The sequence below is a fragment of the Trifolium pratense genome, linkage group LG7 (assembly GCF_020283565.1).
Source record: "Trifolium pratense cultivar HEN17-A07 linkage group LG7, ARS_RC_1.1, whole genome shotgun sequence".
Classification (NCBI taxonomy): domain Eukaryota; kingdom Viridiplantae; phylum Streptophyta; class Magnoliopsida; order Fabales; family Fabaceae; genus Trifolium; species Trifolium pratense.
This window is the reverse complement of record NC_060065.1, coordinates 1229823-1256921: the sequence shown is the minus strand read 5'-3', so window position 1 is coordinate 1256921 and position 27099 is coordinate 1229823. Positions and strand designations below refer to the sequence as shown.

General features: G+C 32.3%; 4 protein-coding genes across 7 annotated transcripts; 2 read left to right on the top strand and 2 right to left on the bottom strand.

Moving 5' to 3' along the window:
* Positions 1–2391: 2391 nt before the first annotated feature.
* Positions 2392–7175, bottom strand: LOC123899279. Of its 2 annotated transcripts, none has more exons than XM_045950370.1 (9): positions 6756–7175; positions 6117–6153; positions 5853–5931; positions 5693–5738; positions 5497–5601; positions 4581–4649; positions 4126–4492; positions 3877–4025; positions 2392–3620 (listed from the first exon to the last, which is right to left on the bottom strand). In XM_045950370.1, exons 1-9 carry the CDS (start codon positions 7053–7055, stop codon positions 2775–2777), a joined length of 1998 nt encoding a protein of 665 aa, XP_045806326.1. In that variant the 5' UTR covers positions 7056–7175; the 3' UTR covers positions 2392–2774. The 2 variants fall into 2 exon arrangements, with proteins under 2 accessions (XP_045806326.1, XP_045806327.1); XM_045950371.1 differs by having other exon boundaries at positions 6759–7137.
* Positions 7176–13204: 6029 nt separating this feature from the next.
* On the top strand, positions 13205–15120 carry LOC123899278 (HMG1/2-like protein). Its single transcript, XM_045950369.1, has 8 exons — positions 13205–13404; positions 13512–13566; positions 13782–13901; positions 14171–14228; positions 14323–14367; positions 14456–14536; positions 14614–14715; positions 14813–15120. Exons 2-8 carry the CDS (start codon positions 13520–13522, stop codon positions 14828–14830), a joined length of 471 nt encoding a protein of 156 aa, XP_045806325.1. The 5' UTR covers positions 13205–13404; positions 13512–13519; the 3' UTR covers positions 14831–15120.
* Positions 15121–16111: 991 nt separating this feature from the next.
* LOC123899275 (putative 12-oxophytodienoate reductase 11) lies at positions 16112–19820 on the bottom strand. Of its 2 annotated transcripts, none has more exons than XM_045950366.1 (6): positions 19578–19820; positions 18859–18960; positions 18320–18460; positions 17333–17463; positions 17080–17241; positions 16112–16773 (listed from the first exon to the last, which is right to left on the bottom strand). In XM_045950366.1, the coding sequence occupies exons 2-6, from the start codon at positions 18945–18947 to the stop codon at positions 16181–16183; spliced, it is 1116 nt and encodes a 371-aa protein (XP_045806322.1). In that variant the 5' UTR covers positions 18948–18960; positions 19578–19820; the 3' UTR covers positions 16112–16180. The 2 variants fall into 2 exon arrangements, with proteins under 2 accessions (XP_045806322.1, XP_045806321.1); XM_045950365.1 differs by having other exon boundaries at positions 18859–18948.
* A 2506-nt stretch (positions 19821–22326) lies between these two features.
* LOC123899277 (WUSCHEL-related homeobox 8-like) lies at positions 22327–23935 on the top strand. Of its 2 annotated transcripts, none has more exons than XM_045950368.1 (3): positions 22327–22694; positions 23093–23500; positions 23660–23935. In XM_045950368.1, the coding sequence occupies exons 1-3, from the start codon at positions 22499–22501 to the stop codon at positions 23722–23724; spliced, it is 669 nt and encodes a 222-aa protein (XP_045806324.1). In that variant the 5' UTR covers positions 22327–22498; the 3' UTR covers positions 23725–23935. The 2 variants fall into 2 exon arrangements, with proteins under 2 accessions (XP_045806324.1, XP_045806323.1); XM_045950367.1 differs by having other exon boundaries at positions 22328–22694; positions 23093–23506; positions 23663–23935.
* The last annotated feature ends 3164 nt before the right edge of the window (positions 23936–27099 follow it).

Here is a 27099-nt window from a genome sequence, read left to right as displayed (position 1 = left end):
CTAATGGTTCTCATTTTGTGAAATACGAATCTAGTAAATGTACCACACGAGTTATCACCTTACGATTTGCAAACAATAGTCAATAGTGCTTTTAAAACAAACTACTATTTGTCCCTATATTTTCTTATGATGACCTGGTCAAGAGAGTACATACATCGGTGTAAAAGATGGAGTGGGATATGTGAGATGGAGCTCGCTCGGGGATAGAGAAATCTTCTTTTTGAAATGGAATTGATTTTTAGGTCTGAGGGACCGAGATTCAAACTCTGCTACTCCGGTACTCCCACTTCCATGAACTATCTAGCACTGACACCTCGTATAGATGGTGTCTCCGGTACTCATTTCTTAAATTATTAGTAGTGTCTATAAGTAGGAATCTCTCCGTATTTTAAAAAAATAAATAAAGAGTGCTCCATTACTATAGTTTTTGGTGCATAAAATACACTTGATAAACTTGTGACACATAATAGGACTTTAATGACCCAAAAACCATAGTTTTATTCAGCATTGGAATATAACTAAAAGAAATCAATCATAGTTGGATTCATTGTACGTATCATCAATTCCAGTAGAAGCTATATCTTTGGCCATATCATCACATATTTCTTCCACAGATTCTTTCATTAAACAATTGAAAGCCGAATAGAGGGCTTGGAACGCCATTTTTCCTGGAAACAATTCAATTACGGCATGGGATATGTCAGGTTCCACTAATGGTGAATTCTTCATGCGTATTTTATTTTTTTGGAAGCTTCCTGAGCAAGTTTCAGCATCATGTTTGTTAAGATAGTGTTCATCATATCCATATCCTCGGCAGATATAGCAAGGTCAGGGTGCATCCGGTTCAGAACCTTGTAGATGTAAACATTGAAATTCAACATCGCCTTCTCCTTCTTCGAGTGATTCATCTTGAGTTTGATTTTCTTCTCTTTGTCGGCGGAGGTATCTACATCCATGGCCACCGTCGAATTCTGTTCCATCGGAATTATTCTCAAAATAGGGTTGAGAGAGAGAGGGACTATTTTTCCTACTCAATTCATGATCTATTTATAGGCTTTTTAATTTGACAAAACCTGATTCGGGTCAGCAAAGAGACACTCACTTATATGGCCAAAAAATTCATTTGGGCATAGGGAATGAAACTTGAGATTTTCTTTTTTTCATCCCAAGCGATTCGTCATAATAAGAGCTAGTACACGACTTGAACCCAATTAATTGGTTTATTTCCTATAGACTCAGTATATAAATAGAATATTTTGCATTGATTGTTGTGATTTTTTTTTTTGATACATGAGGACAAAAGCCCGGAAAAAGAAAAGAAACTAAGCAACTATCAATCTAGTAGTAGTCATTCCTAGTTCATCAGCTAACAAAATATAACGAATTGACGTCGGATAATCATCATAAATAATCATAGTATGCTCCAAAGAACATCCAATCATTGCCAAATCATCGGCCACATTGATTTGCTTCCCTATACCCATGCATAATTTCCACATTCCAATCTCTGTCCATCATGCTCCGAATCCTTTTGATCAAACAATAGCACCTTGAGCTCTTCTAGAACGAATGGCTTGAATCACAACCTTTGAATCAATACTAATTTCCACATTTGTAAAGCCCATTCTACTCACAAGTCTTAGTCCTTGCAACACTCACCAAAATTTGCAATAATAGCATGACAATCACCAACACTCTTAGCAAAACCTCCAAGTCATTCCCCTTGGTTGCCCCTTATAACTCTTCCACAACCAGCTTGTTTTCCATTGTTACTAGCTCCATCAGAATTTTACAAACTGCTCTTGTGGTTTCCGTTTCCATCCAATATTTGTCATTACTATATTATGAAAGAGCGAGACTTCCATGGTGACGTGACTATATAAGAATAATTCCTTATGCATAAATTTGATCAAACAATCGATAATATTTGTTCACTACTACTATGCTGTACTTTTAATTGTAATAAAGCATTAGAGATAAGTTTGTTAATAAGCATTTATGTTGGTTATTTCTAATAAAATAAATAATGAACCAATAAAAATAAACAAATCAGACTCATAAGTCCTAGCTCAACCGGCAAAAATGCTGAAATTGTTAAGTCGGACGTCGTGACCTGGGTTCGAACCCGGGATCTCACAAGTATTTGTGAGTTTATTTTTGGTGAATTACCACTTCATCTAAGACCAAAAATAAAATAAAAAAATCAAACCTTAAAAATTGAATCTTTATAATTTAAAGGCACGATGCAATGCCAAGTTGTAACATTGTAAGTATCGAAACATTGTGGTGTTGTTAACAACTAACCATGTGTTAAGTGTTGCTGTAAGTACTGTTGAACAGAAAGAAACAAAAAATAAAAGCGGAGAAAGTTTAGTGAAGTACTATTGAACATTTGATATCTCAATCTGTAAGCCATATAGTCATGAGCTGATACCAATCTAACTGTAAACATGGTACACAGTCAACATCCATTTTGAAGTAAAACAAAAGTACAATGTAAAGGCTCTACAACTATAAAAAAAAATGTAAGCCCAGCTTCTGAGAGCTTCTGAAATCAAATCACAGAAAATTAAGATTTGGATCTTCTCATCTTATTTATCAACATGGCAATGTCATGTCATGAGAGGAAACAAAACACAGGAGTAAGAGTAACTATAATAAAACCTACTAATATATGACTAGGATCCATTAAACTTTTTAACTTTCTCTCTCATGACATGACATTATCACGTTAGAAAATTGAATGAGAAAAATCAAATATGAAAAATAATACATCAGAGCTGCAATGCAAGATTTGGTTGCAGCTGAGGACCAGTCTCCACATTGGAACTGTGCGAATTTGTTGCCGCCCCCATCAACGCATTCAAGTCATTACCAGGTGAAAAAGAATTCTGTTTGGTAGGAACTTCCAATCCTTGCCAAGATGATTTTCCAGCAAGCCCTTGAGAAAATCTTTGCGGATCAAATCCAGATTCCGGAGCTGATAAATTGCTGGAATCTGAGTGACTTGACTTGTTAAAGAATTGAGCCTTGAGACCTGCCGGATTAATATTTGTAGGTGCAATTTGACTGGAAAGACTGTTTATGGTATCCATGACAACCATTTGAGGAGCATTACCGGCATTTGAAGACCCAGTTATGTCAGAAAGTCTTACCATCGTCATTTGAGGTGAAAAATTAGAGCGTAACCGACCACTAGAACCGAAATCATCGGAGTGTGCTGCAGGTTCCTGCTGAATCCTCCCGTGAATCATAGATTCATTCCCACCACTAACACTGCTGCCTGGATTCATTTCGTTTTGGTAACTCGGGTCTCTATTTATTACCGTGTCTCCACTTTGCAAGCATGATGTATTTGCAAGAGAGAACGTTCTTGATGGAGAAGGAAATCTACTTCTATAATCCTCTGGAACAGGCGGGTCTGAATTTCTCTCATCACGAACCGCAAAGTGTTGCTTCTGTGACACATCATCATCAGATACCCATCCAGGACCAAATTCATGTCCTGGTGGCAAAACACTGCTGATTTTCCTAGCAGCAACCTTCCAAGCAACAGGACCAAGGTCTGCAGCAAAATGGGCTAGACTTCTTGCATAGCTGTGCTTCACATGTAAACCAACCTGATTTAAAGGAAGAGTTGTCACCAAAAAGAAAAGCCTTTAGAACTGTTGAGATATATAAATATGATTTTATTAATAGCCGTTAGGATATTGTGTTGATTATGTTTATTTCCAAAAGAACTATGAGATACTGACAGCAAGCTAAAGACAGTACAAGGTTTTCAAATTATTATAATAATTCATTAAAGACTATTGTCTGCCACTCTCAGGTTGATAAAAAAAAAAGGAAAATGAAAAAAAGAACAGAATTTCGTACCGCAAGAAGTTGCTTGAAATTATCTTCAAATGCAGTCAATACGGGTGTTTCATTTCCTACAGCCACTGGATTTCTGTAAGTGTCACGCCTGGTCTCATCAACGGTGAACTGCTTCTTTCCATACCTTGACACAGCTTTTAGAACAGAAGCTGCAAGAAGAAGTGGGAAAAAAAATAATTTAAGGAATTGTTCCAGTAAATAAAAGAATAATTGGACAAACACTAGACAGGCATAGACATAGATTCTGACCTGGAAATTCATTCTCCCATTCAGACGTCCAATTTGTATAGCCACCACTGTTGTATTGGAGAGCCCTGGTTGATGAATCTGAAGGCTGAAATTTGCTTACTACTTTTCTTAGATTATAACCATTGGAGCCACTAGCAATATCCCCACCAGAAGCAAGAGTTGCATCAGAGGAAGATTCAGGAGCAGCATGCTCTACTGTAGACATGCCCAATGACTTTTTTTTGTGCTTACCTGGTGGCCTTCCCCTCTGCACAATTTTGGGTGGTGGTGGTGGTTCACTATCATTATCATCGTCATCATCATCATCCTCACTATCTTGTCTCAGATTCTCAAAGTCCTTCCTTGCTATCTCTTGCATTGCTCGGGCCTAAGGAAAAAAGTCAAGTCTCTAACTTAGACACCACATTTAAAGAAGGGGTGAAATTAAAATAGGTTAACTGAAGACTTCACCCAACCTGTCGATGGTAGATAGTATCTGGTGAATTGTACTGCATTGCATTAGAGCATACCAAGAACACGTCGTTCTGCAAAAATGAAGCAGCAGTGTGTTTCATTTCAAATTTGTATCAGAGTATCAGACTAGTAAGAATATATTACAGACAAATTAAACATAACACGCAAAATCCAATTCTACTAATCAGTGGCCTGTTTCTTAATGCAACTAGAGCAAGCACGTGATGTCAATAAATTATCAGTTTGCGGTGCATGTTTATAGGTATATAATTTTTCTAATGTTGCCTAAACACTTGCTCGAAAAACCGTAATAAATACTTATTTTGTCAACTTTCTATCGGTTTTGTCAAATAGCGGCTATAGCATAGCAGAATACGAACAAACCGTTATTGTTCAACAATACACTACTTAGTACAAAGTGTTGTTAAATAGCGGCGCTATAGCACTATACCATAGTGGAATTTGAACAATCCGCTATTTCGGCGATAGACAACATTGTCTTCTATATAAAACATTGCCAAACAATATACACAATTTAGAGGCATTATGATATAGTTACATTCCGGTTTTCATGCAACCTATCAATTGAATTGTATAATAAATCCAATAAAGTAACCAAATAAGGGAGAACAATAAGTGTGTTTGCCTGTCTGATGGAAGGTGGCAATTGTTCATAAATGTCAAAGGGCTGAAAATGCGGCATTAGCATCGGTACTCATCAAGAATCATGAACTTACATTTAATGCAACGGTATCTTAAAAGGATACTGCTTTTGATTATTTTTTCATTAATGCAAATATAAAAAGATAACAAGCAGTCAAGAAAAATAAAATTAAAGTTAGTTGAATGAGTGAATAGTAAACAACACTGTCGAGCAAAGACAGAGTCAGGCAAAGAAATCCAAATTGAAACACCAACCTCAAATTGTTCAAGGCTAATATAAAATCCTCCATCCCCATCTATTTTCTTCCTTATAGTTCCAAAATCCATCGGGTCTTTAATGATATCATGATAATCAGGTAACTGCAGCAAGAAAATGTATCTGTCAGAATTCAAGTAATAATATGAAGTATTGAAATACCATATATATGTTAGCATGACAAAAAAATGTCACCTCTTCTGGATCCACAGGCTCAGAGAAGACCCCATGTGTGTCCTTTCTACAAGACCATTATTGAACAGTTTTAGAACAGAAAACTGATAAATTTCCAAACTAAAAAAGAAAACAAAAAAACAACAAAAGAAGATAGAAAGAAACAAATAAAAAGACACACTTTTGAAGTCTGTCAAGGATAAACAGCAAGAGCTTTTTGTCTGGCAAAGGTGTAGTGGGACCGGACACAACCTGCGAACCTGTCAACACACAATAAAAAAATCGCCATTAATATTCCCCCACTTACTTATACTTATACACCCCCTTGTTAAGAACCCATTTGAGAAAAAAATGACTTCATAATTCATTCATTCATATTACAACAACAACAACAATACATACAATAAAGCTTCATTCTTAGTCATACATATTACATAATACATACCATGTTTACTGTCAGTCGCTTTCCGAACCTTTCCATCCTGCAAAAATCATTCCATCATCAAATTCCCCCAAAAATATCTACTTTTTTACTCTGAATAATATAATCAACAAAACCCCTCAAAAAAAAGAAGCTGTTACATACTAGTACTACAGAGTTTTATCGAAAAAATAAAAAAAAATAATAAAGATTTAGGGATAAGACAAATTGAAGCTTTAAAGCATGTACTTGTTGCACTGAGTGAGTGAATAGAGAAAAGCTTGATCTAGTGTTCACTACAACCAATAAGGAATGCATAAATTAGAGACGAAAAAGATAACAACATGCCCCACACAAAAAATTTCCCCCAAATTATTATTATTATATTAAATATCAAAAAACCTAAAAACGGTCAAAGATATATCCAGTTTCCAAATTCAACGGGTATTGATGAAATTAAAATTAAAAAAATGATATTAACGCGCGAAATTCCAGAAATTAAAGTAAACAAAAATACTAAAATAATAAACGAATCGTGTTTTCAAAATTGAAATTGTAAACAATTGAGAGAGGGAAATTGAAATAGTTGAAAATTGATTGATAATTGAGAAGGTTTTATGGATTGAATTGATGAATATTGAATAGAGAGAATGGAGTACTCACGACGACGACGTTTTGATGTGATCCGGTGTTGTGAGAATTGGGGAGTAATGTGGTGGGGTTTTGGAGATGAGAATTCAAACCGATTAAGAGTTTTTGTTTCTTGAGTTTGCGTTCGTCATCATCATCGTTGTTGGAATTGGAATGAGGAGGATCGATTTGATGGTGTTGTTTTTGTTGTTGTTTGATAGATCTTTTTTGAAGATCCAAAAGAGATGGACGACCTTTCTTCTTCCTCTTCGTCGTCGTCGTCGTCGTCGTCGTCGTCGTTGTCATGGTTGATGTTTCAGATACCTCGCCCATTGTTTCCTCCTCCTTTCTCGCTACCCAAACAAACACCTCTCTCTCTCTCTCTTCCCCTTTTGTTTTTTCTTTTTTCTTTTTTCTTCTTAGGTAAATACTCTATATTTTTATATCGTGGATTATTTTTTATTTTATTTTGTGAAATATATTGCGAATTATCTATTTAATTAAATTATTTTACATTTCTTCATGCGTGACACTCACGTGGCTATTCAAGGCTCCAATATATTATATGTTGTTAAAAAAAACTATGTCACTACTACACAACCTTTTGTCTCTATTTGATTTTTATTTGATCTAATTATAGTTTTTATCCCTATATTTTTTATCATTTTGTATAATAGGTCTCTCTATTTGAAAATTTAACAGTTATAGTCTCCACATCAAATATTTTTAAAAAAATTGGTGGTGTGTTATGTTTTAAATGACATGGTATATAATATAGTCATGTGAAAATACCAGCGTTGAGTAAATTATAAAAAAATTTATTTATAAACTTAGTTTAAAATATGTCGTTTCACTATAATTTAGATAAAGTATGTGATGGATGAACCAAATTTTAAAAATAAGGGGGACCAATTATGGAATAATTGGTTTTAAAAATTTATCACAAAAAAATTTGATTTTTTTTTAATTAGATGCAAATAATTTGTTTTAAAAATTTATCACAAAATAAAAGTGAATTGTTTTTAAAAACAAGTATATTGTGGGGAAAAAAATATTTTTAACTAACTTCATCCATTTCATGTTAGGAGTATCATATCGAGCATCATACCATATTACTACCTTCCCATATGCTTCTATTGTTGAATATGGGAGTAAAGAATATGTTAAAAGAGTATATGGGGATTATTTTTGATAGGGTAGAAAATGAGTCGACTCCGATTGACTTTAGTTTGACAAAGCTCGATAAAAAGTAATTCAGCTTAAAACTCAACTCGAGTTTAATACAAACTTTTTTTTTGCTAAAAATCGATTCAATTGAATTTTACGGACAGTTCGGTTTGTTAGCTCAAGTTACTTTTCATATTCTTCAAATTGATTTCAAGTTAATATCATAAGAGTCTAAATCTATTTTAAAATTTAGATATAAAAAATCCATTTTAAAATTTAGATATAATAATTAATAAATTTATTTATTTTAACACACACGGACGCGCAAACACGAGTGCACGCACGAACGCACATACACACACAAAATATTTTTTTTATAATAATTTATTAATTAAATAATAATTTTTCATTGATATTATTTTTACAAAAATCACATAAATAATGGGATAGCCAAACCTAGACCGATGTCCATATGGGCTAAATGGACTTAGCTTGAAAAATTCCAATTTCATTTTGGGCTATGATTTTAGACCTAGCCCACCCAAAACCGTGGGCTAATGGGCCGGCCCATCAGTCCATCCCATCTTTTACAACTCTATGCCCAAGTAAGTATTCCTCTCTATATATATATATATATAGACATGCATAAGTATCACTACAACAAACATTACATTAAGAAAAAAAATCACTACAACAAACATCCGAGATAACAAAAAAAAAATCAGGAAATGAGAAGAATGTCAAGGAAATTGCCGATAGGTTCAATTTAAAAAAAAACTAAGTAAGTTAAATTTACCAATAACATCAAGTAATGAGAAAAGGAAAGAAAAAAAAAAAAACTAATTACTTTTTTTGACAAATGGTTATGATCATTAATAAGTACTATTTTTTTTTTTTTACAAACAGAGTTTAATACAAACATTTTTTTTGCTCAAAATTGGTTCGATTCAAATTTACGGACAGTTCGGTTCGTTAATTCAAGTTACTTTTCATATTCTTCAAATTGATTTCAAGTTAATATCATAAGAGTCTAAATCTATTTTAAAATTTAGATATAAAAAATCTATTTTAAAATTTAGATATAATAATTAATAAATTTATTTATTTTAACACACACATACACACACTAAATATTAATTTAAAACAAAAAGTAACATTTTCTTCAAGGGACCAATGTGAAACCAAAAATATCTTTAAAGGACCATTTTACTAATTAAGCCAAAAAGTAATTAAGGCCTAAAACATAAGCTCAACATTGTGATCCAAGTCAGTTCATTGTAGGATCAATCCACTAACATGCAATGCTCCAAGTCAGTTCATTGTAGGATCAATCCACTAACATCTTGCATGTCATACACATGGCTTAATGCATCAAGTATACTTGGTTTGTTGCATATATCACACTTGTATTGTTGCATGTAATTCCTTTAACACTTGTCATGTTGCATGTATTTCTCTTGACATTTACCATCATACGTGTAAACTTTACATTTGCTTTTCTCCTATACATTGTTCACAATATACTTAAAAAAAAAAATTGGCACATAACATATTAATTTTTTTGTACATAATATATTAATTAATGTTTTCTGGTGAGCTAAAACTGGAGCAACATGGACTCGAACTAATATATTAACAAATGAACCTCATTTATTCAGGTTGGTCTTTGGTAACAAAAGTTTTTCATATAAACTACCAAAAGTCGAATACAAGACCAAACAATTAAATAATCTAATTATCTATCACTTGTACTACATTATATTAGTCACGAATTTACCCTATGAACGAGATTGAGATATAAGTGGGTTTGAACTTATGTTTGAGGTCTTTTACCCAATGGGGTTTGGCAAAGACAAATGAGCTGAATCCTACACTGGACTAGACCCAACTAGAATGAGGAGAACAATAACACAGGTGAGACAAAACAAGAAGAAGAAGATTTTTTTTTTTTTGCCATTCTATCGTTTTTCTCCCGCACCCTATAAAATTACCAAAATACTCTTTATCTGACACTTAAATAGAAGAAGTCAGAAAAATGAGAAATTTAAAGAGAAAAAAACCTAACATAAAAGTAAAATAATCTATATTTATTATAAATAGGATACATGTTTTTTGTATGGATTTTTGTTATCTATACTTATTATAAATAGAATACTTATTATAAATAGGATACAAGTTTTTTGTATGGATTTTTGTTATTCCCATTAATACCCCTGCCTCCCACGCTTAGAAATAAAACACAACAAAGCCACTAGGATTGGTCTAGTGGTGAGGGGTTTGGGTAGTATGTTGTAGGTCCTGGGTTCGATCCCCAGCTCATTGTAAACAAAAAAAAATAAAAAAAAAATAAAACACAACATATGTAACTTCAAAGTTTCAAATGGTTAGTTAAAAAAACAAGGCAGTTTTCTCCTCCATCCGATTTTGCTCTATTTTGTCAAACTTTTTTTTTGTTCTCTGTTTGTTTACCAACAAATCTCTCGAGTTCCAAGATTTTTCTTCACACTCAAGTTTGCGTATTATCCCAACTCACCATAAATCTAACATATTTTCGTTTTTAGGGCTTCTTCTTTCACTCTGCAGTGGTGAATAAGCATGTCAGCCGTCAGTACTAGAATGTCGGGATTTCGCACTGTGAAAAATCCTCCGCTCTCTCTTGGTCTGTTTCTATCTTCTCTTTTTCTTTTTTCTGTAATGATTTCTTCTCAATTTAATTTTTTCCTACTTTGGTGGCACTTTATTAATTTAATTTTATGTGCTTTCTTTTCAATCGCAAGGTAAAACATAAGAATATGCCACAACAAAATTATGGCAATGAGATCACATGAATCACGGAAAAAAAGTTTGGATCTTAATGAAGGTAATTTTTGTGCTTCTCATTTGCAAATTGCAATATACATAATCATGAATCAACAGGAAAAATGTACAAGGTGACAAATATCCATTTAAAGTAGTCAATAAAATTGAGTATAAGTGGATCAAATCAACCGATTTTCTCTACTCTCTATTATAAAGTACAGGTGCATACTATTTGTTTAATATACTTAAAATTTGCACTTAAATTGTATAATGACTTCCCAATTAATTGATGAAGTACTTATCCATTTATTCTTCAATTAGGTTTTTCTATTTTACCAATTGAACAAGAAATTGACTCTCAAGGGAACAACAATACAGACAACAAATGAAAGGAAACGAAAGAATGACCAACGAGAAAATACATGAATGGTTGTTCCAAAGGCTGAAAAATTATAAGTGATGGACTATTCGCAAGTGTACGAATTCGCCACGTAGTAATAAAAATATCGATCCACAGGGATTGTGTGACTAAACGAGTTTAATAGTGTCTATAAACATCATGCAATAAGAAAACATAAATTGGGGGTTTGGTTAGGTAATTTGACGGTAAGAAAAACGTGCTAAGTCAATAAGTGGAAAAGCGAGGTAGAATCATTGGAATCACCTAGTCTATAGCTTAATCACATGCAATCTACCATACAATATGAATTCACTCAAGTATTCGCAACTGGATCAACATTATGGTGAACCGCAATCTCTTGTCAAAATCCACCATATTCGTTGTCGATACTCCTCCGATCTCTCGGATGAAAGCTACCTACAACGAAGTATTTGAAAACACGTTGATCGTTCGCTACACTCTTTGTTTCAATCTCTCGACCGGAAATACTCAAGTACTTAATGCAATTCAGTTCAGAAATTAAACCAATATTCTCATACGTGACTTAAATCTAGATCCATTACAACGCTAATGAAGAATCGTAAGGCATTAAGTATAAATTTGCATTAAACGAACACTATTACAAGAGTGAAATCATACAATATAGCAGATTACATTGAATTACTCTACATCCTAAGCTATCCTAGATCCTACCTCCACGAGAAGTTTAGCTCCTCATGTTGCTTCGTTCGCCTCCTAGCTTCAACTTCATGGCTTGAGAATCCATGCTGCTGAGGTGCTCGAAGCTATCCAATGAAATCCAGGATCCAACGGAGAGAAAGCTCAGAAAATGAGAATGTAGATGAACAGTAGCAGAAAATTCGAACCCAGATCCAGAAATTGAAGTTTCCTTATATAATAATCGCAACCACGCCGCGCGCTAGATCTATCACGCCGCGCGTGATCAAATCTGAGGTCTCTGATCTTCAACTCTGCAACCTTCACGCAGCGCGTGATAGCTCCACGCCCCCGGCGTAGTTATCTTCCCTTTCTTCACGCCGCGTGTGGTCGATGTTACGCCGCGCGTGATCAAGTCAGAGAGCAATCTAATTCTGATCAAAGCTACACGCCGCGCGTGATAGGCATCACGCCGCGCGTGATCAAGGTGAAAAACTTGGCTCTCTGAGATCTCCATCACGCAGCGCGTGATGGGCTACGCCCCCAGCGTAGTGAAAATCATATTTTCCTGCTTAAAATCCTGCTTTTCTAGCAGAACAAGTAACCCTGCTTCCGAGTAGATTTCTCTTGAATTTATTGCTTAAAACCTACTAAAATGCATCTAATGTCACTCAAATAGGCATGGATTAGAGAGTGTGACTCCGTCATCAATAAGAAACAAAAAGAAAGACGAACAAAATGTGAAAATATCAAATAACGCTCAACTTAGAGCGTCTTTTCAATATTTCACAAATATTAACTTTCCAGGATCATACTCTCAAGGAACTGATGACCACGAAGTTAAACCAAGTATTACAATTTTTATTTTGAAAACCTATAAATACACAAATTAAAAAATGTTTACAGGAATAAATAAATCTCTATTAACAATCACCTGTTTCTCGATGCATGGTTTCAAATTTCACCACTTAGAATATTGATGGTATTTTTAATATATGGAATTCACATAGAAAGACATGGATGATGGAGAAGGGGAATGCTGAAATGATTTATTGTACACTTTTATACTCAATTTCTCCTTTTTACAAGATGCTCTTAAGGTTAATTGTTTGAAATACTCTTTTTGTCACACTTTTAATTGTTAATTTAAATTAAGCAGTAATTTGTTTTTAAAGAAACTCATTGGAGAAACACATAATCTATACAATATATCTACACCTATATATATAAATTAGTTTAAATAAAAATCAGATATATAATATATCATTGTTTACAATTTATATACGTTAGCAAAATAAAAAATGCGAATCACACAAACAGCCGCTAGTAAATTAATAAAGCGCGCGAGAAGTGGTAGTGCGGCGAAAAAAAATCTCTTCAACAGAAAACACAAAACAAAACGGTGCTTAGAAATAACGCACTCAATAAATACATGATAGGCACGGATCAATGACATGTCGCATTAAATTTAAATTCCCGCCTAAACCCTTATCATTCGCCGGATTTTCATTTCATTCGCAATTGAATTTCAATTTCGCTTTACACCCTTTAATATCTACCCGCATTTGTGACTACCCTCTGTCATAGTCTCATTTCATAACACGCGCTATCTCTCTATCTCTCTCCCAAACCCTAGTTTCAACCGCATTCCACCGTTCGGTACCATTCTTCTCTCAATTCTCCTCAATTTTACGCTATTTTATTCGTTTTTCTTCGATTTTCTATCATTTCACGCTGTAAAATCTAACGCGATCGTGTAACTGCAGTTTTCATCATGAAAGGAGGAAAGTCCAAGGGTGAATCGAAGAAAGCTGATGCTAAGTAAGTTCAATTCGTTTTTTGATTAGTTATCGAACTCGTTTATTTGTATATATCGATTTGAATCGTTCGTTTCGGAGAAAAAATTGATCAAATTAGGGTTTGGAATTTTCTAGATCTGAGATCTGAAAATTGAAAAAACGTAGCATAATTGAAAATTAGGGTTCGTGAAACGATTTGTGTGTTCTGGTTATTGATTCTATTGATTTTGATGTTAGGCTTGCTGTGAATAAGAAGGCTGCTCCCGCTACTAAGGGCGGAAGGAAACCAGCCAAGGGAAAGGAACCAAAGGACCCTAACAAGCCAAAGAGACCTGCAAGTGCTTTCTTCATTTTCATGTAATTATAGTTTCTACTCTCTGATCCATTTTGATTTTCAATTAGTTTTTGTATTTTTCCAATGAATAATTTTCTCGGCATAATTTTCATAGTAATTAATGTGTTTATATATTATTGACCAGTCAATTATTATCATTATATTATATGAACACAAACCATGCATGTGAAGCATGTTAGACCTAATGTCTACTTGGTGAAAATAGTTATGACCACTTGATGTTGACATATTGTTCTAATGGTTATTCTGAATTTTGTGTGATTTTTTTAAGGGAGGAGTTTAGGAAGCAGTTTAACAAGGAAAACCCTGACAACAGAGCTGTGTCTGCTGTAAGTATCTAATGTTTTTGATTTTTTGTTGTGGTCCTTAAATCACATGAAATAAGGGACGAGTCACTAAGATAGGTGTGTTTACTTTTTGTAGGTGGGCAAAGCTGCTGGAGCAAAATGGAAGTCGTTGTCTGATGCTGTATGTGTTATTAATTTTTCTGGTCATAACTTGTGTTTGCAACAATAGTATTTGTTGTGATTGAACGTTTCGTGGCTGAATTTTTTAGGATAAAGCACCATATGCTGCAAAAGCTGAAAAGAGAAAGGCTGAATATGAGAAGGTCTTGAGGGCTTATAACAAGAAACAGGTGGATGAGACTTTAACTGTTTTATTTGACATAATTGGGTAACTAGGTTCTCATGATTTGTTTGTGTGTGTTGTCAGGCTGAAGGTCCAGCTGCTGCTGATGAAGAAGAAGAATCCGAGAAATCAGAATCTGAGGTGCATGATGAGAATGATGATGATGATGAGGAGGGCAGTGATGAGGTCAGTTTAGATACTTTTTCTTTAGTTGAATTTGGTTTTGTGGGATTTTTTTTCTTCTTTTGCATTGTAGTTAACTTATTCCATATGTTTCATGCAGGAGGATGATGACCAGTAGGAACTTGGATGACGATAACATTTATGTAGAGGATGTTATGCTTATTTGATCATCTTGTGTAGATGGATCTTGTAGTTTCCTGATAAACATATCTTGCTTCCAGCAATATTTTGCTGCTTCCTTGGTAAATGTTGTCTTTTCAAAACATGGATAGCTAAAATACGAGGGAGCTAGCCTTTATCTGTACTTTTAAATCCCTCTTTTTAGTTAAGAATTGTTTAACTTTTGTAGAGCTTTTAGTTTTTCTTGATGAAATCTTGATGAAATCTGGTTATGGTTTAACTTTTGAATTAACTTTTGTAGATCAATTTTTTTTACCGCGTATGTTATTCTGTTGGTTGTTTAATTGGTAGAGGTGTCAGTGCATGTCTTTGATGCTTTGTAATTGTGCATCACTAGTGCCTATTTTCTCCTACTATTCTGTTAGATATATTGAACTAATTTTATGCGGATTACTTTTTTGGATATGTGAAATTAGGATCAATTTAATGCAATTATGCTAATTTTACATGGCTGCGCCTTTTTTGCTCTACGTTATTCCGATTTCATTTTTTATTAAATCTCTTCCACTTTGATCGTTGTCCATTGTGTGGTAATCTATCGATAATTTGGTAAACATACAAATGTCAGTAGGCTGCATAATTTCTTTATCTATTGTTTGTTTAGAGTGAATAGTAAATTATACTGACAAGTTAAGTTCCATTGTATGCCCGTCTCTAAGTTGGCTATTTCACATATGATAAAATGAATTTTGGCATTGCTGGTATAAAAAGCCTTTAATGATTCTTTAACTATAATAATAGAATTGTGTAGATTTGAATATATTTGAAATAGTTGCATACAAAATTGTATTTATAATCAATTAAATGATTCCCCCCGTGGTGATGATGATGCAAGAAAATATTTTTAAGCGGCTGCTTGTGGGCATCCTATAATTTGTTTTTCAATTGAGTTACGGCTGATGTTTCTGACTAGCCCCATTTCTTCCTCATTCTCCAGCCGTAACTCCTTACCTCATAACTCCTTTCAAACTTGATTAATGTTCATCCTTTTTTTCATCAACTTAGTTTTGGTAACAATGTTTTTGTGTTTGATAAAATGCCTGAATAATGGTAAACAGATTACTTAATAATGGTAAATATTTTTATGTCAACATGTTATGATAGTTTATAAAATATCTCTGAAGTTTCACTCCCAATGCAATCAACTTAAACCATTCTTTTTAAATACTTTTATTGAAGAAAAAAAAAATCTTTTTGGGTGGGGAAAAATAACATCATATTTTACTTGACATAGCAAAGTATTATTATGTTATAAAGTACTAGAACCTAGCTAGCATTTATGTGATTTCTAGCTAGCATTTTGAAGAAATGGATAATCAGTATATCCAACAACAGGATCACTGGTGTAAAAAGTGCTCTTATCAGCCTTGTTCAATTGAGCATCTAACTCAAATCTTCTAGGTAAATCTGGATTTGCCAAAAACAATCGTCCATAAGCTACCAAATCAGCACCGTCAGTGGCCAACACATTGTTTCCTTCACTCCTATTGTATCCACCAGCAACAATAAATGTTCCATCAAAGGCCTTTCGCATAGGCATTAAGGACACATTTGTGTCACATTTTTCAAACATGGTGCACATCCTAGGTTCAATGACATGACAATAGAGAATACCCAATTTACTCAATGATTGAGCTATGTAAATGGCCAAAGCTTGAGGGTTAGAGTCTCCACAACCACAATAATCAGCAAAAGGAGAAAGTCTAACACCAACTTTGTCAGCTCCGATCTCATCAACAACCGCTTTCACAACATCTAGTGGGAAGCGACAACGGTTTTCTAAGCTCCCTCCATACTCATCATCTCTGTCGTTGACTTTGTCTTTTAGGAATTGATCAAGCAAGTATCCATTAGCTCCATGTATCTCCACTCCATCAAAACCTGCAATTAAAATTTACTTTAAAATTTCACCAAATATTATTATCTCAATGTTATTCTCTTCTTCTTTCCCCACACTCTAATATGTAATCTCATTATGGTACATCGTGTTGCAATTTGTTATACACCAATGACCAATGTTATTCATTATTTTAATTTTAATAGTTTTAAAATTTGCAGAGACCCAGTCTAAGTGATTTTTTTATAGGGACTATAATTTAAATAAAAATTATAATTACAGAGACTAAACTTATATTTAAACATTGATTTAATTTTTTTTACAAAATATTTAAACTTTGATTTAATTACCTGCATCTATGGCATTTTTGGCAGCCATTCTGAAGTCATTGACAACCTTTGGGATTTCATCGGTTGCGAGACGTCGAGGAGGTGGGTACTTAGTGCTGCTACCTTCCTTTTGTAGTGCCTTGTTTGTGCTTGAGATAGGGTGCTGCCCACCTGGTTGGTAACCTGTTCGAAAACATATCTCTTTGATTTATTTGCAGTGAAGATAAAGGTATAACATAAACCATTTATTTTATGTATTGCTAAAATCAGATACCATAGTTGGACACTCTTCCAGCGTGCCAAAGTTGACAAAAGAATATGCCTCCTTTTTCATGAACAGCTTCAACAATTGGTTTCCAAGCTTCAACCTGTTCTCTTGTCCAAATACCAGGTGTATTTGGGTACCTTCAATCAATTACCATGAAAATAACAATAAAAATTATAAGATGATAAAAATACCAGAAACACTTAACATTTTATTATGTGTCCAAAACATTTTTAATTTGAGGTTGTTTTGATGTAAGACTTGAAAATATAGGTTGTGATTTGCTGCTCAAAAAAAGAAAAGAAAATATAGGTTGTGATTAAATTACAACAATTGTTATAATGAGGACCAAAAAATTGACTTTTAAAAATGGAGTACTATTTTTATGAATGTAGTAAAATACTCCCTCCGGTCCTTATTATAAGGAACACTTTGAAAAAATCACACAGACCAATGAATCACATTTAACATAGTTATTTTCATTTAATACTCTTATAAATTTAAATTTATTCCATGTATACCCTTATTTAATTACTCTTTATTCAACTATCTTACTTATTTTTAAATTCTCTCTCATAATAAATAAGGGCATAAGTGAAATTGAACATTTAAAACATTTGAAAATTGGTCAAAGTTTCTTATAAAAAGGATCAATTTTTTTGCCCTAAGTGTTCCTTATAAAAAGGACCGGAGAGAGTATGAGACAAAAATGCAATTAAACTTTAAATTTATTATTCCAAAGAGTGCTCACAATCAAGGGATAAATTCTTCTCCATTTTTCAAAGTAAATAGAAAACTCCACAATTATAATTTTGAAAATATATATTATATAAAATCACACATTTTCAAAAATAGTGACATTATTATTAACCTTTTACACACCCAAAACTTTAGTAATAAAATCCTTCATTTATTTTGAAAAATGGAGAAGATCTTTACTCCACATTCAAATAAGAAGATGAAGCTTGAGAAATAAAATGAAGGAAAACATATTACCCTTGAGCAGTGTCTGAAACCCCTGAAGCTTCCCCAATCAAGAATCCACCTTTTGTTGTTCGTTGAGAATAATAGAGAGCAGCATGTCGTTGAGCCACAAAATTGTATGACCTTGTTCTTGTTAACGGTGCAAGCACTATCCTAACAAGACAAAAAATAAAATAAAATAAAAATAAATTAAGAATTGTGGAGAAATATTTCAACAAACTAGTATAAAGTATAAACTTCAAGTCTGAAATCTCATAATTAGTAAATTACACTAATTTAAACAAATGGTATATGCAGAATCACAAATTAAAACATGTTCAACATATATAGTCTTCGACTTCATGAGCATAACTCAGTTGATATAGACATTACATATAATATGTAAAAACAGAGGTTCAAATCATCATACTCTCACTTATTCACTTTAAAATATGAATTCTAAGCCATTAAACGACTAGATCCAGAAAAACAAAAACAAAAAACATGTTCAATATATTGTACCTATGTGATGATGTATCATGAATGTAGCACTAATTAAATAAATTAGTTACCTGTGAGATAGATTAAATTTTCCCATGTTGTATGGGGTGAGGAGGGGTATTACTTTCTTCTTCTCTTCTTCCATTGTTGAGTTGATCATCCTACTCTTCGCACTATGATTTGATTAGTAAGTGTCTTAGTCGTTCTTATAGTATCCCAAAAGAGTTTAATAGTCATTTTCAAAAATGTGACAAACCGGAAAAGTACAATTACCAATACTCTTTTTTTTTTTTTTTTGACAAAAATAGAATTATAATTATGATAGTCAATGTCTATTAATATTGTTTTACCATTAGTAAAAATTGACCATTCAACCAAAAAAATTATTGACCAATTAATAAAAAAATCTATTTTTTTGACAAAGACTATGTACCCAAAAGAATTTCTTTTAATAACTTAATATTTTTTTCCAGTAAATTTATTTAAATTAAAGAAATATTTTGGATACTGTAAATATTTTAATAATTCAAAATATATGTATAAATAAAAACAGGACAATTTTTTTTAAATATAATAAATACTTAATATCGTTGTGGTTTATATTTTTCTAATATCCTAATAAAACACACAACAAAATAATAATTGTGAGAAAATATATAAAGCAAAGATATATACTCATGTAAACAATTCTTCTCCTAATTTGAGTTAAAATAGGTATATTGTGGAGTCACAAATTTAGAATATGCTTAATACTATGTGATGAGAGCCTAGGTAGCACTAAATTAATTACCTGTGGGAAAGATTAAATTTTCCAATGTTGTTGTATGAAGTTGTGAGAAGGGGAATCACCTCTTCCACCACTTTCTTCTTCCATTTTGGTCTTCCTACTCTTCCCACTTTGTTGTACACAAACCCTTTATATAATAAGTCTCTCTTTCTTCTTTTTTTTGAACAATATAATAAGTCTCTTTGTTCTTACATTTTATCAAAAATTTGACGGTGATTTTCAAATAAAAAGGCAAGCCGGAAAAATACAATTATAATTCTTGGTTGTCTTCTTGTTAATCATTATTACTTCAACTTCAAGTGGTAATATATAATACCTATTGTGGACAAGTTTTGGGCTTTCTTTTCTTAAGTGTCTATATATTAATATTTATTTGTCTTATCTCCTCTATAATTTAGATAAACATGTTACATGTATATTTTCCTTCTATATACGTGCAATCATTGTAAAAAAATTTGGTATTTGTTTGCTTGGCACTATGTACCTTTACAACTTTATTTTCAATAAAAGAGAACTAGTGAGAAATTTTACCATTAAAATAATATATTTAGACACTCTTTCTCATAATATGTGGTTGAGATTGCACTCAAGAGATAGTTTTTATTACGGGAAGAGATAGTTAAGGCATATCAATATCCACTCTCACAATTCAATATCCCAAACTTACATTCTCAATGTATTTCCACCTCAAATTCATGAAACTCTTGAAACTACAGATTGAAGTGTTTAATTTTTGTGCCTTTGAAAGGTATAAAAACATGGTTTTAAACATACTAAAATAAGATGTCCAAGGGTTTACTTAGAATTAAGTTGACCTTAATTCAACTCTATAAAATATGGATTTGTGATGTAGAAATTATTCTCACTTAAATTATAAACATATAGATTATCTCAACATTATTAGACTATTCGTGAATATAAATGGTAAGTGGTATGATAACAAAAACTTAATAGTGTAATTGGCCCAAACAATTTTAAACTAAACTTTGACACCATTTCAAAGTTTAAATTAGATATAGATATATACTTCAATATTATAAAATTCCACCTCCACTTATCTAAATTTGATGCAGTTAGAATCTCTCACAGTTGCACATTGTTTTTAATTTCGACCATCTATCTATAATCTAATGGTTCTTATTAAACAATGCAAATTTCAATATTATCACAGGTTAAACAATCTTAACCATATATTTTATAGGCAAAATTACACTACACGTCCTTTATCTTATTTTTTTGTAACATTTTGATCCTTTATCTTTTTTTTGTAACAATTTGGTCCTTTATCTTTTTTTTTGTAACAATTTGATCCTTTATCTTTTTTTCTGTAACACTTTGATCCTTATCTTATTTATTTATAAAAAATAAAGGACCAAAGTGTTACAAATAAAAAAAGATAAATGACCAAACTGTTACAAAAAAAGGGACTAAAGTGTTACAAATAAAAAAAATAAAGGACTAAAGTGTTACAAAAAAAAATAAAGGACCAAAGTGTTACAAAAAAAAGATAAAGGACCAAAGTGTTACAAAAAAATAAGATAAAAGATCTGTAGTGTAATTTTGCCTATTTTATACCAGAACACTCTAAATCAATTACTGTATTGACGCAGTAACTATGTGAAATTTGTGTCGCTCCATTTATAAATACATATTTAAGTGATACATCATCAATAGACTTTTAAAAGTCTAATTCCAACAACAAAAGCTGTAGTAGCTCCTGCTGGTATGTTGACTGTCATATCCAGATTATATTTAGGGCATTATGCATTTGTTGGTGTCGATATTTGATTGTGTGTAGGCTAATAATACACATTTTGCTGTTGATATTTGATTGGTTTGGTATGTTTGTGAAGTAGGTATGCCACTAATAAGTCATATCCCATTATATTGGTTATACTGTTTGCCAAGCACTTTACCGTAGGTACGCCACTTTAAACTTTATCTATGTAACGTGCAGTGCAACATTGACAACTTCTCCACCACTCACTTCCATCAATGATTTAAGGGAAAAAATTGCATTTGTTGAAAAAATTTAAGAGTGGGTTTAAATGAGTAATTACAAATTTTAGAGGATTTCTAAGCAATTCAAATGATCATATTTGAATTACCCTAATTTCTAAATGTGTGCGTTTGAATTCAAGTGAGAATTGTCGCGTATAAGGATTTGAAGATGGGGAACTATGAGGATCACCGGGTATGTGGATATGGAGAGAATACTTTCCAAAGTGAAAAATGTGGACGAGAATGAGGATTTTTTTTTTTGGATTACAAAGTGGCCTGAGCTGAAGAAAGAAACAAAAAATTAACTAAACGGGGAAGAAAAACATCCCTAAAATCATAATATAAGACTTGCAACACCTCAGACGGAGAATCTTGATAAATCATCCAATCATCACCCTGATTGCACCAATATTTGCCAACGCATATGCACACTTATTTCTTTTCTTAGAATATATGATTAATTCGGACCTCCCAATTAAACTCTAATAATTCTCTATAGTTTTCTTCATTATATTTCAACTCATGTGCACCCCGTTGAAATTACTACATGACCAAGTTCGAACCCATCTCCCCACTTTAAATATTTTTGAGTTTCCAATAATTTACTATTTCGTGTATAAAAAAACAGAAAACTAAAGAAAAAACTGTACATTGTTTTTGTTTTGACTTTTGCTTTATATTACTTATTTTTTTAATTTTGGTTTTTGACTTTTGCTTTTCTGATAAACAAAACAAAAGAGAGGAATAATAATAATAGTAGTAAGTTAATAGCGAGATTAGCGGAATGAAATTGCGCAAGAATATGCGCTACTTTTCCTTTTCTTTTGCCTTGACTTAGGAGAAACTGCAAAACAAATTGTTCTTATCTTAGCCAAACACACAACAACTAACTCCATTTGGATTAGTTTCAAAGAAACAAGAAAATGGAAACAGAGAATCATAATTCCTCAAAATCAAACGGTATTATTATTGGAGGAGGTGGAGGAAGCAACCTTTATGTGAAAGTGATGACCGATGAACAATTGGAACTTCTCAGACAACAAATTTCTGTCTACACCACCATTTCTGACCAGCTTGTTCAGATGCATAAATCCATCACCACTCAACACGACCTTGCAGGTAAATCACTTTATATATCTTCAAATTAGTTGCAAGTTTGTTAGGATTAATAACTGCAATCGGTTAAAATTAGTTACTTTCATTCGGTTATTATCGCTATATAAATCACATTAGGGATGTCCACAAATCCTAGTTCAATTGGCAGAAATGTCTAAATTGCTAGTGTTTTAGACAACTGGGGTTCCAACCACGGTCACTCCACTTTGTGTGTGTGAGTTTTCAATGACTTTGTCATTTAGTCTATAAAAAAAATCACCTTAGCGATTTAAGCATGATTTAGTGGCTAGGGTGGCGATGTCAAGAAGTAGACATAGTAGAAAATGTAGCTCGGTTTGTAGGGATATTGCTGTCGATATCCGGACTACTTGACAAAAAAAATAATGTCATTAAATATTCAGGACTAAGGTTGGGTAATTTGTACTGTGATCCACTGATGGCATGCTCTGGACACAAGATAACATCTAGGCAGCGTTGGACACCGACGCCTATCCAGCTTCAAATACTCGAGCGGATTTTCGATGAAGGCAATGGAACTCCCTCTAAACAGAAGATCAAAGATATAACCAATGAACTCGGGCAACACGGCCAAATATCCGAGACTAATGTTTATAATTGGTTCCAGAACAGAAGAGCTCGTTCAAAGCGAAAACAATTGGTTCCTACAACAAATCAATCTGAACCAGAGCCAGAGACAGAAGTTGAGTCTCCAAAAGAGAACAAAACACACGAAGAATGCGACCGTGTTCAATTCTTGGAGAATTTATCACCTCATAGTATCAAGGATATGTACATTCAAAGTCCTGATATAGCAGGTACTATTCTGTGTTTGGTACAAGTTCCATCTTTCATAGTGTTTCATTCATTTGTTCACAATTGAATGATTGATTCATGTGAACTTATACATGCAGCCAACTACTTATCAGCTACATAAAATCTAATCTATATCATTAATTTGTTTGTTTATGTAGGATTTGAGCACTTGTTGAGTAAAATTGAAGTTTCAGGCTCCTATAGTTCGTATTTTCTTTGAGAAACGACCGATTAAAGACAAAATTCTCGAAGAAATCTCTCAGCTTGTTTATGATACTGTTATACATAGAGTTTTCATCCATGATTGTACTTAACATGCTTGTCATCCATGTTATAGAGTAGAATATCATCACATGGCTTCTATATTCATCAACATGTGACCTTGTCTCATTTACTTATAATAAAACTCCATGCAATGATTTGATAAACAATTTATAGCCCTTCTCAAAGGTTACTCCAATCAAACATTTCTAGTTTTTCAAGACATTACCTCAATCACTACAATATCCTTTTTCATTCTTGAAATCATTAGTTCTTACTATTTTAGTATCATGTGAAGTTTTTACTTAATAAATACTATTAGAATCAAATGAGTAAATGTACCCGTGAGCTTAGAGGGACATTACATTATGTAGGAGTCGGGGTTCGAATCTCGTACACTCCATTTATTCGTTTTAAGATAAAATTTATAGTCATTAGACTACTAGACAAAAAAAAATCAAATTAGTAATAATGAAATTTTTTTAGAGGTCTCAAACAAAACAAGATTTCATTAGAAGTAAGTAAGAAATACTTCATTTGATAAAAAGAATGTGTTAGGAAACATCAATTTTATTGCTGCCAGGTAGTATTGTTTAATCCATCGACACAAATCTTCTAGACATCTTCTAGACTCTCTTGTGTCCTTGAATGAAGTATATTTGTAGTTATTTTTTGGTTAATACCTCTTCATATAATAGTAAAACCGGTAATAGACCCGTGCGCCGATAATTTTTTAAGTTAAACTTTGATAATTAAAATTGAAAACAATTTTTTTTTATTTAATCAGTATTATAAGCAAGGTTATCAAAACCGGACCGGATCGGCCGGTCGGACCGTGAACCGGTCATGAAAACGGTTCGGTTTTGAGCAAAAAACGGGTAGGAAACCGACCGGCAAAAAACCGTGTGAACCGCGGTCGAACCGGGACGAACCGGTGAACCGGTCGGGCGGTTCAAGCGGTTTTGCAGATTATTTTTTTTTAAAAAAAAAAATAGGGCAAAACAATGTCGTTTTAACTTTTTTTTTTTAAAAAAAAATCTGAAACAAAGCAACGACATCGTAGGAATAGGAAAAATTTTTGTTTTTCATCTATTTTTCGTTTGGTTTGAATTATAAATTTTATTTTATTTTGACTTGTGATATTTTATCTTTTTAATGTGTGAAATTATGAAATATTGAGCAATTATTTATATATTTTTATTTATATATTAATTAAAATATATATTTAATTAAAAACGGTTCGACCCCGATTGAACCCGGTCCGACCAATTGAACCTTGAACCGGTGAGCTCGCCGGTTCGATGACCGGTCCGGTTCTGACAACCTTGATTATAAGTCAGTAATATAATTTGTCTCATGTATGATAGTTATTTTAGATAGCATGTATGATAGTTATTTAATAAATTGAGTTAATTAAAAAAAGTGAAAAAATAATAGAAACTTATACCGGATAAGATAGTTTTTTAAAATTTATATAAGTTAGAAATTATCCCGCATAAAATATGTTTTTTGAAATTTTTATAATTTAAAATTTGTCTCACGTATGATAATTATTTTGAAATTTTTATTAGTTATAATTTGTCCGGTATATGATAATTAATTTGAAATTTATATAAGTTAGAACTTATCCCTTATAAAATAGGATTTTTTTTTTTAAAAAATATTATAATTTAGAACATGTCTCATGTATGATAATTATTTTTTTTAAAAAATTTACAAGTTAGAATTTGACCCGTATATGATAATTAATTTGAAATTTATATAAGTTAGAACTTATCCCGTATAAAATAGAAAAAATTTATTCAGTTATAATTTGTTTGGTATATGATACTCCCGTATAAAATTTATATAAGTTAGAACTTATCCCGTATAAAATATTTTTTTTTTAAATTTTATAATTTAGAACTTGTCTCCCGTATGATAATTATTTCTAAATTTATATAAGTTAGAATTTGTCCCGTATATGATAATTAATTTGAAATTTATATCAATTAAAACTTATCCCGTATATAGCTTTTACAAATTTTAAAAATAATGAAAAAAAGTAACTGGAATAACTTGTTGTAAGTAGTCTCAATGTTGAAATTAATTTTTAGTTGAAATTAGTAAAAGATATTTGATTACAAAGATTGAAAATGTTGATTGCTCGTGTTTACTGGTTGGAAAATTGAAGTTGAGGACGAGTAAGAAGTTACCAAAATCAAGTTCTTATTTTGTTTTCTTATATCTTTTTTGATCCGCATCCTTGTTTGATTTTCAAATTTCCTGAAAGAAAAATAAAATGATCTTATTAGACAAAGAAGATGAAGATGAGATTTATTCAAAAATGCATATTAGAAAAAGAAAAGAAGGAGCAATAATGCATATATGAAATGTGAGAGAAAGAAAGAGGAAAGTGAAGTGTGAGATGAAAAATGCGAGGATGATATAGAATTTTCAAAAAATGAAAGAGAGGGGAAAAAATTGAATTTTGAAATAAAGTTGAACTGTCATTTTCATTTATTTGTTCACATGTGTATTTTCTTAGGAACCGAATCTTTTCTTTCTAATTGAATTGGAGCCGTTTTGCTATATGGCTCGGTTCAAAAAGTGTTCAAAAAATAACTTTTACTCTCATAACAATAAAAAATGGCTTGGTTGGCTTAGTTTCATGCAGTTTTTTAAAAACCGGACCGGACCGGCCGGTCGGACCGGTTGAACCGGGAACCGGTCTAGTTCGACAATCAGACCGTCCATGTTATTGAACCGCAGTGAACTGGTATGAACCAAAATAAACCGTAGAAAACCGGTGAACCGGCGGTTTATTCAAACCGGCCGGTTCAACTCAAATTTGGAATTTTTTTTTAGAATTCGTTTTTTTTTATGTTTTTTTTTTCAGAACACTTTTTTTTTCTTTAAATCAAGTTATTCCATTTTTTTTGGCACAACATGTTTTTTCATTTAATGTGTAAAAATATTAGAAAAGTGGCACCAATGAGTGTTGAACCCTTGACCTTTAGATAAAAGTAAAGGTTTGCTACCACTATGCTACAAATGTTACTTGTTAATAAATTTACATTTTATTTTATATATTACAACATATAGTCTTCTACTTATTGTATGAAAACAACTTTCCACATAAATTTTGATCTTTTTTAATTATACAATTACTTTTGATTTTTTGATTTTTATATTTTTTAGATAAACTTCATATTTTGTTTATTATTTGTCTTGTGTTGATTTAATTTTTCAACTCTCACTTTTTTGTTTACAATGAAGTTGATGATCGAACTCAAGACTTCATTCATACGAAGTATATCTAAATCTCTCACCACAAGACTTCATCTAATATTAG